The sequence below is a fragment of the Engystomops pustulosus genome, chromosome 6 (assembly GCF_040894005.1).
Source record: "Engystomops pustulosus chromosome 6, aEngPut4.maternal, whole genome shotgun sequence".
Classification (NCBI taxonomy): Eukaryota; Metazoa; Chordata; class Amphibia; order Anura; family Leptodactylidae; genus Engystomops; species Engystomops pustulosus.
The window spans coordinates 138,498,472-138,517,186 of record NC_092416.1 but is presented as its reverse complement, the minus strand read 5'-3'; the positions used below and the strand labels follow the sequence as shown (position 1 = coordinate 138,517,186).

General features: G+C 44.2%; 2 protein-coding genes across 2 annotated transcripts; one reads left to right on the top strand and one right to left on the bottom strand.

Annotated features, from left to right (window-relative positions):
* Positions 1-273: 273 nt before the first annotated feature.
* Positions 274-12,715, bottom strand: TMUB2 (transmembrane and ubiquitin like domain containing 2). The gene is made up of 3 exons (XM_072111322.1): positions 12,562-12,715; positions 4,280-4,935; positions 274-1,646 (listed from the first exon to the last, which is right to left on the bottom strand). Exons 2-3 carry the CDS (start codon positions 4,930-4,932, stop codon positions 1,283-1,285), a joined length of 1,017 nt encoding a protein of 338 aa, XP_071967423.1. The 5' UTR covers positions 4,933-4,935; positions 12,562-12,715; the 3' UTR covers positions 274-1,282.
* Positions 12,688-18,144, top strand: SPRTN (SprT-like N-terminal domain). The gene is made up of 5 exons (XM_072111314.1): positions 12,688-13,030; positions 13,114-13,213; positions 15,822-15,950; positions 16,953-17,223; positions 17,473-18,144. The coding sequence occupies exons 1-5, from the start codon at positions 12,786-12,788 to the stop codon at positions 18,111-18,113; spliced, it is 1,386 nt and encodes a 461-aa protein (XP_071967415.1). The 5' UTR covers positions 12,688-12,785; the 3' UTR covers positions 18,114-18,144.
* The last annotated feature ends 571 nt before the right edge of the window (positions 18,145-18,715 follow it).

The window sequence follows — 18,715 nt, the reverse complement described above, 5'->3', positions numbered from 1 at the left end:
GATGCACCCAATATACAAGTCAGTACTGCAGCACCGTATCTGTATACCCCTAGAGAACCCCTTTAAGCTATATGGCAGAATATCTCCTACAACATCCTAATGGACAGTCTTCAGTGGAGCCCTAAATACTAAAATATGTGGACATGTTCATATATAAAAAGAGTGGATTCCGTGAACCATTCATGTCACCTACCAGACCCCATGTGTCTCCAAGATATAGTTCAACAGGACACACAAAATCCCCAGTAAATAACAAGGCCATCACCCCTCAAATTCAGTTCATGAAGGAAAAAATGATTTTATTCATTCATATATTAACCCTGTAGATTTAGATTTAAAATAGGATGGAATTTGTCGAACCCATCTTCCTCCTCGCCATCCATATTCTCAGTTACTGCAGGGTGCGATTTAACCATCTCATCAGAAAAGCTCTAACGTCTCATCTCTTGTCCTCTGTGGAAACATCTACGGGTCTCACCGTTTTTACTTAGCCAACGATACAGCACAGATAAATTATTACAAGATCGGATTGTAAGACGTTTCACAGAATGTGATACTAAAATCAGGACCCCACCAGGACTGTATGCCACCTATGGATGAGGATTACCAGGAGGCGCAGAACCTTAAAATTGACTTCTCCAATATTTTGTAAGAGGCCTTCTCATTGAGATGAGGTGCAGATACTGCTAAAAATAAAACCTTTTTGGCTCCTAAAAGAGTGCATCACAACATGCACACAATTCCCAAAATCTGTGGTTTGCTCAACTTCATCATGCATCATCTGGATTTCATACAAGACATGGCAAGGGACACAGACCTTCTGAAAGATCATGTGTGAGGGCCATATTATAGGCTCATAAGGTGGTATATAGTAATATACTGTGTAGATATAGCTTTATGACCTCCTCTGGAGGTGGCATCATGAGTTGTTTTACAGTCCAATGGACACTGCCTGTTATATAGAATACATTGCTCCATAGCAACAGCAATGACCTCAATGCCTGCATTGTATCTTATAGGTTGTGGGATGATGCTGTAAGGTATAACATGGACCTTCTAAGGCCTTTAGGGACAGATAAGGGCACCATGACAATAGGCATATCTGATACCGCACAATAATTTTATACTGCATAAAATCATACTCAGTACCACCGGATTAAATCTGATTAAATTACTGGTAAACTGATACAGAATACATATCAGAGGCTTTCCTGGTGCATCCCACAGAGAAATTCTACCCAATAGTCCAATGTTCCTGTACCCTCATTGCCCAGTCTCTCTCTTATCGTCCATACATGCCAAAGACCAAAAAGCTGAAGAATACAGTGACCCCCACCAACGAGACAGTGGCCGGAGCCGTGAAAAACTGACGGTAATTGATCCGGAAATACCAGATTAGTGCCAACATCACCACAAAGACCGGGATCATCAGGTTCCCGATTGGTGGTGTGAGGCCGGCGTGCTCCTGGGAAGTCCCTCCTGATTCAGGTCCTACTGGGGAGGAGGAGACCGTGGCCTGAGAACGGTGGCAATGGATGACACAGTTGTCTGTGATATGGAGGGAACGCAAGGTCTGGGTGGAGTCATGAAGAAGTTGTCCCTGGAAGATGAGCTTCATTTGTGGCTCCTGACCGGGGAAGTATTTACTGAAAGAAGAAAAAAGGAAAAGTGAAAAAACATGGAACTTGGGGACATTATACAAAATATGAAATGTGCTATATGTATTCTACAAAGTTATCACTCATACATGCTCAGGGGCAATGATGGATTCATGTAGTTTTGAACTTGAAATGTTTCCATTCCCATTAGTTAGGCCCAGTTCTCATCTCCGTTAGGTCTTCAGTTATTTTGAGCCAAAAATGGGTTTAGTTGAACAGTAAAGAAGAATGTGAAAGTTGGGCAGGATTAAGCGCTGTTACAGCGCGAAACGGACCGTCGCCTTTTTTGTGGGCTCCTGCTGAACATACTTCTTCCCTCCTGCAACGATGTCTCTTTTATTTTGAAGAAATAAAGCCTTGAAGTTTTAACTGGGTGAGTGCCAGCTTTTTCTATTCTTACGAACATTTGTTTTGATACTATTACTGCTTTACCCAAGCTAGAGCACCACCTCAGCACTCATACGGACAGAGACCCCTGCAACACATTCTTTTTCTCTTTGGGCAAAGCGCAGTCTTTTGCCAGAAACCTGCAAATGTTTGTCTAAGTGCAGTGCCCCCCCTATGTTCTCCTTTACAGCAAAGAATGTGAAAGTTGATTGCAAGTTACTTTTAGAGAATGGGTAGAAGCGTGTTCACACTATACAGAGCAAACACCCACGATGTGCACCACCAAAGGATTAAAGTGTATATGAAGGGGGGGGGGTTTGGGGAAGAGGGAAAAGTTGTGAGTGTATCACTTTAAAATATAACTTTTATTTGTTCTTATATTAAAATAACCAAGACTCTTTTGCGTCTACATACACCATGAGGTTCTAGTGTGGCAATACAAACCACACTTAATCAGTGTCACCGTGGCTATATACTGTAAGCCTGGGACAGTAATACAGGAGGAGGTCCCCTTAGTTTGAACAGTCCTCCTGTAATCCAATGTCACGTCCTCTTAATAATGTTTATAAGAGGAGACAGTGGTATATCGTTTGCATCATCCAGCGGCAGGTGCTAATATTCTGCAGGCCGCCTGAGAGCACAATGTTCCTATGTGTGAATAGAGACACAGTGCCGCGCTGTGTCAGATTCCTTGCTGGTATCGATGCGCTGCGCCGCATGAGTCTAGACACAGTGCGCCAGCAGCTTGCAGTAGCTAGTCTCCGCGCTCACACGTGGTATGAATTGTATCAGCCGCAGGAACCCAGCGCTGCACTGGCTCACTATTGGTATGTATGCTAGCACTGTCCCTCAGTTAATTGTCCCTATTCTGTGAGCATTGATTAGTGAAGAGTGTCCCGACACGTGTTTCGCCAAGTCACCCAGGAGGACTGTTCAAACTAAGGGGACCTCCTCCTGTACTACTGTCCCAGGCTTACAGTATATAGCCTCGGTGACATTGATTAAGTGTGGTTTGCATTACCACACAGAACCTCATGGTGTATGTAGACGCACACAAGTCTTGGTTATTTTAATATAAGAACAAATAAAAGTTACATTTTAAAGTGATACACTCACAACTTTTCCCTCTTCCCCAAAACCCCCCCTTCATATACACTTTACTTTTAACATAGTAAAGTAAAAGTTCTGTTTTTAATTACCAATTTGTAGCTATTTCCTTCACATAGTTTGAGTAAAAAAAAAAACAACTCATGACCTAACGGAGATGTGAAATGGTAAAGAGCTCCTCTTCATGTCCTAGCTGCGCTCTTTACATCTTTCTTCTAGTAGTAAAGATCCCCTTCTCTGTTCTTCACAGTCATAATAAAAGGCCTCCACTTTCCAAGAAATCTAAAACTAATTACAATTCTACAAGTACTTACAGTAGTCACAGTAACCCACAACTTCCTCTTGTATTCAGAGGAGAAAGCCCACTTCCACAGAAGTCTCCCCACCCATTTATAGAGTAGTAGTGTTTCCTCCAACTCCCCTGAAGAGGAGCTCAATTCCAAACCACAAATTTACACTTCATGCTTGTCAGGTTCGACTGCAGGTTTCAGTAGACCCCTTGACAACTGTGGGCCCCTTTGCAGTGAACTCATGTGGCGGCATTAAAAATTTAGAATCTAATACGGTCTCCATAAAATATTCCCTAGTTTATCATCCTAAACAGCAGCCTCATGGTTATTTTATATAAAGCCCCCATCCCCCTATGGATTCATTAGATACAGCCACCCTCACCCCCATTGATTCCTTATGTGGGCTCCCCCAGCAGCTCAGGGCCCCGGCACTTGCTGGGTCTGCCCAGTGCTGGAGCCGGCCCCGACGCTTTTGCCCGCATCATACCCACTGTTGGCAGAAGGATATATACAAGCATCCTTTTGCCAGGTGCTTTACAGTTCAGAAGGAACATAAACTATCAGCCCTAATGTGTGCCCTAATATGCCCAGAGCCTTCCCTAAACAGGCTACAGAACAGGTAACATCTTCTGCAACCAACCCTCACTATACATGGTAGATTGGCACAGCATCTACTATATGACCACTGACATTTATAACCTACCTGACATCAGCAAGAAACAATATCCAAGAAATACTCATACACTGGAGCAGAACCACAGCCCACAGCGTGCCAGAAGATACTGGAGGCTGTGCGTTTAGCAGGTGTTATTGTGTTCTAGGAACCAGAGTCCTTACCTTTTTAATGTGCCAATGGTGTCATCTGGCCTCACCAACGCCAGCTCTTCAGTTTCATTCAGGAACTTAAGCCTTACAGTGATCATTCCTTGTTCTGGCTGAGTCTGCTCCGGGATGGGGACCGCTTTCTTCCTCCATTCATGATCACTGCCTGTGCTCCGCTGCCTGATGCTACTTTCTTGCTCTTTACCTTCCTCTTCTTCTGGACCTTTACTTCCAGGTACTTCCTGAGAACTATCCTGACCTGCAGCATCTCCTGCTCCCTGCACTTCCTCCTCTTCACTCACAGGGGGCACTGGCGGACCACGCTTAGGCACACCTTGGATATCCAGCATCTGATCAAGGGTGGCATTTTCGGTATCTGTATCTTGCTCTCCCGCTTGTCCCTGTTCCCCTTCTTCTGGTTTCTCTACTTGAGGCTCTACAGGCCTTGGTGGTTCTGGATTGGGAGGCCCTGGGTTACTGAGCCCCAGAATAGGTTCTCTACGTCCAGTGGGTATCAGGCTGCCCAGCAGTGGGTCATTGCCTTCGGCTACATAAGTGGACAGCCATGCCAAAATTAGAGCCAAAAGTAAAGTAAAAATACCCACTACAACCGTTACTTCATCGCCTAGCCCCTCTATCATGGTGGGCGGGGGCGACTCCATGCCCATGTCCTGTGGAGAGAAGAGAGAACAATAGTAAATTAAAACTGTACCTCCACCAGACATCATATAGCTCCATGCTAACATTTGCACATATCCAGCCAATGGCAGGTTCCTATGGAGCTCCATTCACTTTTAGCTAAAACTGTTTCACTTACATCCACATAAATCAACTTTTATCTTATATTACCTGGCATCCGATTGGGGTGTGTCCTGCTCGACCAGCCCCTCCCATCTACTCCTCCCCAGGCCTTATGCCTCCTTACTAGTCACCGTTCATGTCATGTGACCAGAGTGACATCATCTCAGGTCTGTCAGCCTCTTAACAATAGCAAACTGTACCCCATGTATGTATCTGAACACACGAAGTCACAGCAGCCTTGCATCTCTACTCCTCTCCTCCTCCATGGAGGCTGCTGTGATCTCATGCAATCTAATACATGATGTACAGTTTGCCATAGTCAGAAGGCTGTGAGACCTGCAAAGATGTCACTGGTCACATGTCATGAATGTAACACAAGGCAATTCACAAAAAAGGCCTTAGGCCTCACTGAGACTCATTAGTCATTAAAATTTCACTTTTATTGGTACTTTCTTTAAAAGAGAAGAAACAAATCAATTTGGACAAATTCTAACGTATTAAAATTATGCAGGCCATCGTGGAAACTTTATTGTGTGACCCATAGTGAGATGAGGAAGACTGATCTTAGGTTAACGGCACCACACAGACACCCGGTGGTGTTAAGAACCTTATACTAAGACCCTGACGGCTATACACAGTGTTGTTTAATTAATAATAAAGCTACAATGTTGCAGCTTGTAGTATATTCGTTCTCTAAATGGATACAGTATCAGTGCATTTACTAATGCACTGACTCATACACCCACCTAACCCTGGTGGTGGTTCCTTTCATGTATGTACCATCTCATGCATACTAGTACGCTTCAACTCCACTAGCGATAGTTTTATTAGCAGTTATAAATTCACTGCCAGTCAACTCGCTGTTTTATAGAAGCGCTGGAGTTATTGCGGTCACTAGGATTTCTAATGAGTGTGGCTATGCCTGACAATATCCCTCATTCTATACTGAACTCTCCCTCATCATCATTCACTCATTTGGGATCACACACACACTTTGCCTGCTATCTAAAAAACTTTTGCACATTAACGCCCCCCCGACATGTTTCGCCACATAAGTGGCGTCCTCAGGGGTGCCGGGGCTAGAGTGTGCTCGCCCGTGCATAGCTCCGACCTTTAAAACCTCCGTTTGTGTCGTCATAGTGTACTCCCACTTGAAGTCAACCAATGGTGGCTCCTGATACATTCCATCCAATGGGATCTCAATATTTCGATGAGTCCCATTGGCTATATATTACCCAATCCAGTGCCTCTTGCGGTTGCGCACAAACCGCATTCATCCAACTTACCTTCTGACGTGATTCGTTCAAGTGCGCATGCGCTGGGACTTAGAATTCGAATACACTTCTGGTGCGCATGCGCGGGGACTTGGAATTATCTCCGACTTGCGATTCCAATGAGGTCCTAGTGCGCATGCGCAGGGACTTGGATTATCTCAAGTTAACCTAATAGAGATCATAACAGTGCGCATGCGCCAGAACTTAGAATTTTACTCGCACTACCCTGATGAAAATTGCTACTGTGCGCACGTACTCAGGACTTCAATTTATATCAATGGTAAGTTGTTATTCTTTTCGGGAGGTTGACAGAAGGTGGGTAAGTATGTTCCTAGAGTTTATTCTTGCAATTTAATACCATGGGAAAATTATCCCGACACAATATATGTGTTGATCTCATATTATATATATGCATCCATACACAGTTGGATGCGTGTGTGAGGAGCTCCTGAGTAAAACTAGAAGTTGTCCATTTCTTTTATCATTACTTCTGTCAATGGATAATAGTATGTTGTATTTAGAGTACTTTAAAACCATATAAACCATACTTTATATTACCACATCTTATACTCTGGATACAAACATGCTAATATTAGCTGATACTAACAAAATGACATACGAACATGAAGGAATTAAAGTACTAATAGAGGAGGACTCTAAATACAACATACTATTATCCATTGACAGAAGTAATGATAAAAGAAATGGACAACTTCTAGTTTTACTCAGGAGCTCCTCACACACGCATCCAGAAATTCTAAGTTCGGGCGCATGCGCACTGTTATGATCTCTATTAGGTTAACTTGAGATAATCCAAGTCCAGAAGTGTATTCGAATTCTAAGTCCCAGCGCATGCGCACTTGAACGAATCACGTCAGAAGGTAAGTTGGATGAATGTGGTTTGTGCGCAACCGCAAGAGGCACTGGATTGGGTAAGATATAGCCAATGGGACTCATCGAAATATTGAGATCCCATTGGATGGAATGTGTCAGGAGCCACCATTGGTTGACTTCAAGTGGGAGTACACTATGACGACACAAACGGAGGTTTTAAAGGTCGTAGCTATGCACGGGCGAGCACACTCTAGCCCCGGCACCCCTGAGGACGCCACTTATGTGGCGAAACATGTCGGGGGGGCGTTAGTGTGCAAAAGTTTTTTAGATAGCAGGCAAAGTGTGTGTGTGATCCCAAATGAGTGAATGATGATGAGGGAGAGTTCAGTATAGAATGAGGGATATTGTCAGGCATAGCCACACTCATTAGAAATCCTAGTGACCGCAATAACTCCAGCGCTTCTATAAAACAGCGAGTTGACTGGCAGTGAATTTATAACTGCTAATAAAACTATCGCTAGTGGAGTTGAAGCGTACTAGTATGCATGAGATGGTACATACATGAAAGGAACCACCACCAGGGTTAGGTGGGTGTATGAGTCAGTGCATTAGTAAATGCACTGATACTGTATCCATTTAGAGAACGAATATACTACAAGCTGCAACATTGTAGCTTTATTATTAATTAAACAACACTGTGTATAGCCGTCAGGGTCTTAGTATAAGGTTCTTAACACCACCGGGTGTCTGTGTGGTGCCGTTAACCTAAGATCAGTCTTCCTCATCTCACTATGGGTCACACAATAAAGTTTCCACGATGGCCTGCATAATTTTAATAAGTTAGAATTTGTCCAAATTGATTTGTTTCTTCTCTTTTAAAGAAAGTACCAATAAAAGTGAAATGTTAATGACTAATGAGTCTCAGTGAGGCCTAAGGCCTTTTTTGTGAATAGTTTGATTTATGGACTCAGTCAAGCGTCCACACCTCTTGTGTATATAACACAAGGCAACGTATAAAAAAATGTACACAATATTTCCCATCTGTACATAGAGCTTTATATGTCTGTAGTTGAATATTGGCAGACAGTCCCTAAGTAAAAGGAGGTTGAGCAGTGATGTGAAGAGACACAGAGCTGTCAGTCACAATAATGGGGCGTGGTTCACTGCCAGCCTGACAGAGATGAGTCACAAACACCAGACATGAGTCAGAAAAGCTCATTTGCATATCAGAAAAACATCTGTGATTGAGGTACAGTTCCCCAATGGCAGCTAATTTGAGGTGATATGGGGAGGACTTTTAACCCTTTATCAGCAGGTAATTTTAGCCAGGGGGGCAAAAATCGGGTGACAGGTCCTCTTTAAGCCACATAGGGGTCAGATCCTGCTTGCAATTATGGTCAACTAAACATACTGGCTGGTTCAATGCCCTCCATTGGCTTATACTGGTATGAAACGGTATGTCAGTCCGGTGTCATTGAGGAGGTGCCTTGCATAAGCCTTTTGCAGGACAGCCAAGGATTTCTTTTGGCTGCTTGCTATAGAAAAATTGCATGGACTATATACCGGAAAACTGTTAAAAGGTGTTGTAGGAGATGTATTTTTTTTTTTAATTAGCATACTTTTATTGAGAGTATTTTCAGTTTTTGTAGACAAAACACACATCAATAAACACAAGAACCCCAAGTTGATTGAGATCTTTAGTATAACAGCACCATGCACAGGGGAACTTCTGAGATCCCCTGTGTGCTGATGGGCCACACAATCACTGCCACACTCCAACAGTATGGGCTTCACAGCAGAGCAGCCACAAAGAAGAAACTCTTTGGTAAAAAGACACTTGAATGTCCATCTGAAGCTCGAAAAAAACCTATGGACACAATTCTAAGCATCATATATGGATGAACGCAGGCACTGCTCATCATCTGCCAAACCCTTACCCTAGGATGGTGGTGTCAGCATTATGCAGGGACACAGGTCAGGGAAGGATATAAGGGAGCAAAGTGCCACAATATTCTCAATTAGAAACCTGTTCCTGAGCGCTAAGGACCTCAGCCTGGGCCAAAGGTTTACAAGGCAATGATCCTCAACACAGCCAAGACAACACAGGAGAGGCTGAAGATGTCCTTGACTGGCCTCGCCAAAGCCCTGACATGATCCCAATCTGACACCTCTGGAGAAACCTGAAAATGTATGTTCACCTCATTCAGTCCTCATTCAACCTCGCAAAGCTTGAGAAAATTCAGGTGCCACATCAGTGGAAGCTATAATCATTGCCAAAGGGGATTCATCCAAGAACCGAGAAAGGGTCTAAATCAGTGGTGGCGAACCTATGGCACTGGTGCCAGAGGCGGCACTTGGAGCCCTCTCTGTGGGCACCCAGGCCATCATCCCAGCATGAAGTTCACCAGACAGGACTCAAAGAATCTTCCTACAGAATCTTCCTACAATGATAGGCGAATTTGCCCTCCTCCTTTCAACTGTGTTGGTGTCTTTAGGAGGCTGAACGATTGAAAGTTGTCAAAGAACGAGGAGAAACAAATTGCTGCCTAATTTGCTGTGCTGGCACTTTGCAACAAATAAGTGGCTTTTGGTTGAAGTTTGGGCACTCAGGCTCTAAAAGGTTCGCCATCACTGGTCTAAATCCTTATTGATATGTGAGAATTGAGGTTTTCCCCTTTTAATAATTATTTAACATCGTGTTTTTACTTGGTAATTTATGGAATGCGGAATCATGAGAAAGTATAACAAAATGTCAAGAAAAGTAAAAGACTGAATACCTGAAGTGAACGGAAATGACAACTTATCAGCTGTCTACAAGATAAGAAGAGATACCGGAGATACAGGAAGGTAAAGGCAAACTTGAGAATGTGAGCTGAAAATAAAAAAAAATTAAAAAAAATAAAAAAAACACGGGGAGTGGGGCTATATCGGTGTCTCCAGTACAATAGATCATAGAACCACAAACCAGGTGCACTTCTTATCCTTAATATGACATCAAAAACATGTTTTAAGGTCCAACAGAATTGAAGATATATACTTCTGAAGTGATGCAACCCATTGTAGCCCCTAAACTTGACTCATCTCTGGAAAAAGAGTAAAACATGACTCTTCTCTGCTCATTTTCACATGACATTGGGGGAGATTTTTTATAGGTAAACTGATAAGATTACACATAAAAGTGGGTATTCTAGAAAGAACATTTGAACCCTACCTGAGGGGGTTGGTAGTTTAATAATGTAAAATCTAGGTTTAAGAAAAGATACCAGAAGCAGTGGCATCTTATAATAACACCACATGAGCCAGCACCTCACCTCAGCCCCCCCCCCCCCCGCCACACAAGGTGCTGCACGTGGATCGCACTATAGGTCATGGCTGGAGTCACAGCTGTTTAATTTTTATGAGGAGGCAGATAACATTACAGACGCACCCTGGCACCAGGGACAGTGTTAAGGAGCCAACTCACAAGTAACTCCAGGCTATAAACTCGAGTATAAGCCTAGTTTTTCAGCACATAAATGTGCTGAAAACCCAAACTCGGCTTGTACTCGAGTAAAAAAAATATATCAAAACTCACCTTTCCGACTTCCCCCACTGCTGGTTATATACTGGGGCAGGGGGCTGGCAGGCTATATACTGGGGGGCTGATGCAGGCTATATACTATGGGTCAGGGTCCAGCAGGCTATATACTGGGGACACTGTTACCAATGCATTTCCCACCCTCGGCTTATACTCGAGTAAATAGGTTTTCCTAGGTTTTTGTGTTAAAATTAGGGGCCTCGGCTTATACTCGAGTGTATACGGTAATATGCCGGAAACCCCAAACTAACACAAAATAACAGAAGAATCCCTTCAAAGGTTTAAGGGGTTTTCCCATTTCAACAAATTAATGTTATTGTTTGTATTACAAAAACTTAAACAATTTTCCAATATACTTTCTGTATCAATTCCTCACCGATTTCTAGATCTCTGCTTGCTGTCATTCTATAGAAAGCTTCTGTGTTTACTTCCAGTGGACAGAGATCTATCTGACCATGGACACACAGGTGCACGGCTCATTTTAATATATAGAGCTTTCTATAGAATGACAGCAAGCAGAGATCTAGAAATATGTGAGGAATTGATACAGAAAATATATTAGTAAATTGTATAACTTTTAATCATAAAAACATTAATTTGATGAAATGGGAATAGCCCTTTAATGGTGGAATTACACTGTCCTACGGACGGGCTTACGAGAAAGCTAGGAGACAACCAACAGCAATTCAGCGCTAGTCACCCAGTTCTAAACGCCCTGTAATTGCTATGCCCTTTCTGCTTGCCATGGAATGCAGCTAGACATGTATGTAGACAGCATTTTAAGGTATCCTGTCACCATGAAATTGTAATGTACTTTGCTGGCAACGCATTATAGAGCAGATGGAGCTGAGAAGATTGTACGTAGTGTCCTATCTGCAGGCAAAGTGTTATAGAGCAGGAGGAGCTGAGCAGATTGTACGTAGTGTCCTATCTGCAGGTGACGTGTTATAGAGTAGGAGGAGCTGAGCAGATTGTACGTAGTGTCCTATCTGCAGGTGACGTGTTACAGAGCAGGAGGAGCTGAGCAGATTGTACATAGTGTCCTATCTGCAGGTGACGTGTTATAGAGCAGGAGGAGCTGAGCAGATTGCACATAGTGTCCTATCAGCAGGCAGCCGGTTATAGAGCAGGAGGAGATGAGAAGTTTTTACAAAGTGTCCTATCTGCACACGGCAAGTTATAGAGCAGGAGGAGGTGACTGGCAGAGGAAATGTAGGAGATCGGTGAGGCGAGTGATATTTCATCAGCGGTTTCCTCAGGTTGCATCACTAGCACATTTCCATCTCATAGTTGTCATGGTGTACAGCTCACAGCATGATTGTAGGGGATGATGGGGATTATAGTTACACAACAGATAAAAGGCCACATCTAGGAGAACACAGGTGTCGCACATACATAAATCCTGTACCTGGGTGCTGTCTATAATAAGGGCGGCTTATAATGATGCCCTACGCCAATGCTTGTTTTTTGTCAGGGCAGAAATAAAATAGTGAGAAGTGTGTCCCGTAAACACCCTGACCAATAAGGGCTGACTATTCTTACCATAGAAATAACATCTGTCGGCTATCCTCCACATATGGCTCTGCCTTGGACAGCGTCCTGTTCACACTATATATCAATTACCGCACAAAGCGCCCTCATATATACACACACAAAACCCTGTTCACACTATGTACATGTACATGACCACACACAGCGTCATGTTTACATAACACGTCCCTACAAGCCCAAAACGGTCGTCACCCCTTCCCCCACGCACACAGCTGACAACCAAATGACGTCAGAGCAAGGCAAGTAATGACGTCACTCACCGCCGGCCACCGCTGGGGTCCTGACAGTCCCAATCCAGACCACCCGACACAGGAAGGCGTGGCGTCAGCTAGGCTGCGACCGAGGAGGCGGGCCCGCGTGACGTCATCCCAGCGAGCCGGATGTTATACAACGCACCGCCGGGGTCATGTGACTCAGCTGGGCGGGGCCTGGTAGTTCCTGCCCGTCAATCCCTCGGCAGTTAGTTAGTTATGGCAGATGAGTGATGGACGCGGATCTGGTGCTGGCGCTCCAGCTGCAGGAGCAGTATGACCGGGAGGAGGACGCCGGCCATGGGGTTGTGGAGAAGGCGGCCACCGCTCACCCTCCGCTCATGGCAGTGGTGGACCCGTCCTGGGAGTTGCTGGACCCCAATCCCAACGTCCATGAGCTCTTCCTGCAATTCAATGCCATGTTCTTCTGGGGGAAGCTGGCCGGGGTGGAGGTGAAGTGGAGCCACAGGATGACGCTGTAAGATGATGGGACCCTATGAGCTTGTATATAAGGGAAGCCCTCTACCCTCCATGACAGATTCTTGTATCTTCTCTCTCCAGATGTGCCGGAGTCTGTTCCTATGAAGGGCGCGGAGGCCTGTGCTCTATACGTCTCAGTAAACCCCTCCTGATGCTCCGACCCAGGAAAGATCTGGTGGAGGTAGGTATCCCCTGCTCCGCGTGGCTTCCCTCTAGAGCCCTGGCTTGTAGACGGTTAATGCTATACTCCTAAGAAGTTCTTGTTTTCCATTGTAAGGATATGTCGGATGGATCTCTGACACGTCTTCACAACCAAGGGCTAGTACACATATATCTCACTGTTCTACCCCATCCACCCTAAGGCCTCATTCACACTGCCACATGGGGGACGTATGTACGGCCGATATACGTCCCCCATTGACGGCAATGGGCACACAGCGCCCTACGGGAGCGGTACGGTGCAGCACACGTGTGGCTCCGTACCCCGTGAAAAAATAGGACATGTCCTATTTTTCACGGCATACGGCGCCGTGCGCCATGTATCCATATGGAGAGGGGCGGGGGTGAGCAGCGCTCTCCCCCTCCTCCTCTCCCCGCGCGCTGCCGCTTGCCCGCCGTGCTAAAAGAGGGCGAAGAGTCAAGTGATGATGTTCCCGGGTGTTTCCTTATATGGACAGTGATATCACTGGATAAACACCCACATCATAAGCACAGCAGAGGCCCGCGATGGATGTAACACGGTTGCATCTGTCTCCCACAACATTTAATGGCTTATACATTGCTCAGCAGCAGAAAGCAGGATGCATAGACTCCCAGTATGCCATGTATACGGATCAGGCTAAGGCAAAAAGGATTTTTCCATATGCTGGTATATGTTCAGTGTACACTCACCGGCCACTTTATTAGGTACACCATGCTAGTAACGGGTTGGACCCCCTTTTGCCTTCAGAGCTGCCTCAATTCTTCGTGGCATAGATTCAACGAGGTGCTGGAAGCATTCCTCAGAGATTTTGGTCCATATTGACATGATGGCATCACACAGTTGCCGCAGATTTGTCGGCTGCACATCCATGATGCGAATCTCCTGTTCCACCACATCCCAAAGGTGCTCTATTGGATTGAGATCTGGTGACTGTGGAGGCCATTTGAGTACAGTGAACTCATTGTCATGTTCAAGAAACCAGTCTGAGATGATTCCAGCTTTATGACATGGTGCATTATCCTGCTGAAAGTAGCCATCAGATGTTGGGTACATTGTGGTCATAAAGGGATGGACATGGTCAGCAACAATACTCAGGTAGGCTGTGGCTTTGCAACGATGCTCAATTGGTACCAAGGGGCCCAGAGAGTGCCAAGAAAATATTCCCCACACCATGACACCACCACCACCAGCCTGAACCGTTGATACAAGGCAGGATGGATCCATGCTTTCATGTTGTTGACGCCAAATTCTGACCCTACCATCCAAATGTCGAAGCAGAAATCGAGACTCATCAGACCAGGCAACGTTTTTCCAATCTTCTACTGTCCAATTTCGATGAGCTTGTGCAAATTGTAGCCTCCGTTTCCTGTTCTTAGCTGAAAGGAGTGGCACCCGGTGTGGTCTTCTGCTGCTGTAGCCCATCTGCCTCAAAGTTCGACGTACTGTGCGTTCAGAGATGCTCTTCTGCCTACCTTGGTTGTAACGGGTGGCAATTTGAGTCACTGTTGCCTTTCTATAAGCTCGAACCAGTCTGCCCATTCTCCTCTGACCTCTAGCATCAACAAGGCATTTCCACCCACAGAACTGCCGCTCACTGGATGTTTTTTCTTTTTCGGACCATTCTCTGTAAACCCTAGAGATGGTTGTGCGTGAAAATCCCAGTAGATAAGCAGTTTCTGAAATACTCAGACCAGCCCTTCTGGCACCAACAACCATGCCACGTTCAAAGGCACTCAAATCACCTTTCTTCCCCAGACTGATGCTCGGTTTGAACTGCAGGAGATTGTCTTGACCATGTCTACATGCCTAAATGCACTGAGTTGCCGCCATGTGATTGGCTGATTAGAAATTAAGTGTTAACGAGCAGTTGGACAGGTGTACCTAATAAAGTGGCCGGTGAGAGTATATGCCGGCAGCTTTCCAGTGTATACGATGAGCGTATCATGAAAATGACATGAATGTTGCCTGAAACGAAAGGCCTATTTATAACCACAAAAATTACACAGGCTGCAAGGCTTTTTTGGCATAATAATGAACTTTTGGCATGATCTAAGTCCTTTTAAAGGGCATCTACCAAAGGATGAAAGACTGTATGCAAATGAGTCTAAGGGACTTCTGGGCTCCATTGGTGTTAATAGAGCCTAAAGCCCCTCAGGCTTATTTGCATGAAGTCTTTCATTCTGGTGATGGCAAAACTCAACTTTTGAAACCATTATATAAATGTGATGATAATGATAAACTAATACACATAATAACAGGTTCCCAAAGCGCTAATTTAACTATTGCCCACACTGTTTTTAGCTAAAAAGTGCATAGATCCTATCCCCAGAATTTGGCCAGCCTACATGGTTATAGTTATTTATGATACTAGGAGTCCCTTCTCCACTGTACTGTAATCATGATTACAGTTTGGTGCTGCTGTTTTGCAGGGAAGACCGGACTACTTGTATCACCATGATGTGGTTGGTACATAAAATCTGATTTGAAGGGACAACTACAGTCGTCTGCTTTAGCTCTTACAAAGAGAATAATGTATTAGTGAGGCTCTAATGATAATGATTGTTCCAGATTTCCTTCTCTTTTACAGACGCTTCTTCATGAGATGATTCACGCCCTTCTGTTTGTCACCGACAACAATAAAGACCATGATGGACATGGGCCGGAGTTTCACAAACACATGAATCGTATAAATGGCCTCACTGGTTCTAAGATCTCGGTAAGTTTATGGGATTTTGAGTGCCCCTAATGATGTTTTGGGGGGAATTATGACATTGCTGCCATTAGTTTCATGGGGAGTTGTAAGGTATGGTGAGATTATAGGTACAGCATGCTAGCATTTCCTTTCTAATGCAAAAGCTAATTAATCACTGCATTTTATTACCTTATTACCACATGATGAGAAAAGCTTCTATGTCTATTAAAGTACATCTACCATTAAAACCATCATAATAAACCAGGGATACTTACCCATAGATACAGGCACTGTGACTGTGGTATTCTCCTTATATTTGTTATCCATGGCCTCCTTCCTTCTAAAATCAACTTTAGAATTATATCAGCCTGAAGGGCTCTAGGGTACTTACCAGAGCAAAGAAAATGCTCCATCTCGCTTAGCTCCTCAGTATTGTAATTTAATGCACGGATCCACCCTGGTGCCGGGCAATACATCCACAACAAAAATTCACGGATATAGCTCTTTGACAAATTAAAACAGCCTTTATTTCTCAATCCATGGTGTCCACATGCACAATACAGCTGTACAGGTAAAAGGTCAACGCGTTTCTAGCATTATTGCTTGCTCTTACTAATGAGTCATGATTAAGAGCACGCAATAGTGCTAGAAACGCGTTGACTTTTTGCCTGTACAGCTGTATTGTGCCTGTGGAGGCCATGGATTGAGAAAAAAAAGGTTGTTTTCTCCTGCACAATAAAACCTATGAATCTGCATCTGGCGGGGGGGGCTCTGATAACACCTGTATTAACATAATTATAAAAATTGAAGAAAGAAGGCCACAGATAACAAATATAAGATTACCACCATCACTGTACCTTATCTTTCAGTAAGTGTCCCTGGGTTTATCATGCTTTATTTTGATGGTAGATTTCCTTTAAGTGTGTCCCCACCACATTTGCAGATTCATGCTGGTGAAGTTCTTTTTGTTTTTTTTTTTCTTTTAAAAGACTTGATATACTTCTATTTCTTGTTTTTCTCGGGCAGGTTTATCACAGTTTCCATGATGAAGTAGAGGAATACAGAAAACATTGGTGGCGCTGTAATGGACCCTGTACACAGAGGCCTCCATACTATGGTTATGTAAAGCGTGCAATGAACAGAGCTCCATCCAAGCTTGATCCTTGGTGGGCTGAGCATCAGAGGTCTTGTGGCGGCACATACATTAAAGTGAAGGAGCCAGAGAAAAAAACTGGTAAAGACAAGAAGAAGGAAGACCCCTCTGTAGGACAGCCTAGCTGTGTCCCGGAAGTGAAAGGTAATGCTAACACACGTCCCTCCCAAATATTTTGTGTTTTTGCCATGTTCCCATTTATTTTAGGATCAATTGTTTAGTCTCTCCTACGAAATGCAGGACCTCCATCATGAATTGAGTTCTAACAATAGCTATAGATTTTATAGGGTAACACCTTCCTATAGCTTTTATATTTATTACACAGATCATATCGTGGTCTCTATATTGTTAGTGATTGTTTTTCTTTTCTTTTTTTTTTTTTATAAATAACAGGAAAACCAGAAGGTGGCGACATACGTTCATTTTTTGCATTTAGCGGCACAGGTTACAGACTTGGCGAATCCAGTCAGGTGTCTTCACTTGTTAAGGTCAATAGCGCTCTTCCATCTTCCAGTAAAGCCTTAACAAATTCTCCTTGGAAGCCAGTTCAGACGACAAGTGCATTGTCCTCCATTACCAAGAGCATCAACCCAAGGCCCAACTTGCCCAAAGTGTCTGTGGCAAACACCAAAGCGTTCAAAAATATCAATGGATCCCCAATCCGAGTCCCTGTGAACGGAAAGAACATTTCCAAACCATCCGGGTCAAAGCTTGGTACTCTTGATGGCTTTACCCAGAAAAGGCTCTCGTTTCCAATACCCACCTCATCCCAGGGTGCACCATCTACCGTATCTACCTCACGGGGCCCAAGCCATGATGAAAGTCAAGACCGACCCCCAAAAAGACCTCGTCTGGACAACGCCCCAGGAGGCGGCTCCTTCAGGGAAGTTATAGTTCTGGAAGATGACTCCTCATCGTCTAACCCCACAGCCGGCCAGAACAATCAGGGTAAGATGGTGAACTGCCCGGTATGCGGAACAAAGGTTTTGGAGCCCAAGATCAATGAACATCTGGACAACTGCTTGAATAGCTAATACATAGCAGCACATTAACTGCTGACCTTCAGGGTGTTTGTTTTCTTTATGATTTTCTATCTTGGGGATGTCCATCCCACACTACTGCTGCTACATAATGGCGTTGTCTGGACCTTGGACCATGGTGGACATGATAATTTGGAAGGATTTTAATGGCTTTCTTTTAAAGGTGCTATCTGTGCCTTGTGTTATTCACTTTGCAACAAAAAGCAATAATGATGCCAAATATTGCCGCCACATTCTATAATTGCAGGGAAATGGTCACCACCTCCTGCTGTAACCTCTAACAAATCTCTTAGACTGGTTGAGGAAACGAGTGACAACCAAAATGGCTTCCATAAAAGATTGAGTAACATTGGGGAATTGGTTTTTCCCCCCCCCAGAAATGGCCCCACACTTGTCCAAGGGGGTGTGGTATTGCAACATAGTGTCATTGGGGAAGATTTATCAAAAGTGTCTGAGAGAAGAACTGTTCTAGTTGGCCATGGCAACCAATCAGAGCTCAGTTTTCATTTTATATACCACTGTGGGAAAATAAAAGCTGAGCTCTGAAAACCAAGAAATAATTAGGCAACTGGAACAGTTCTGATCCGACACTTGAT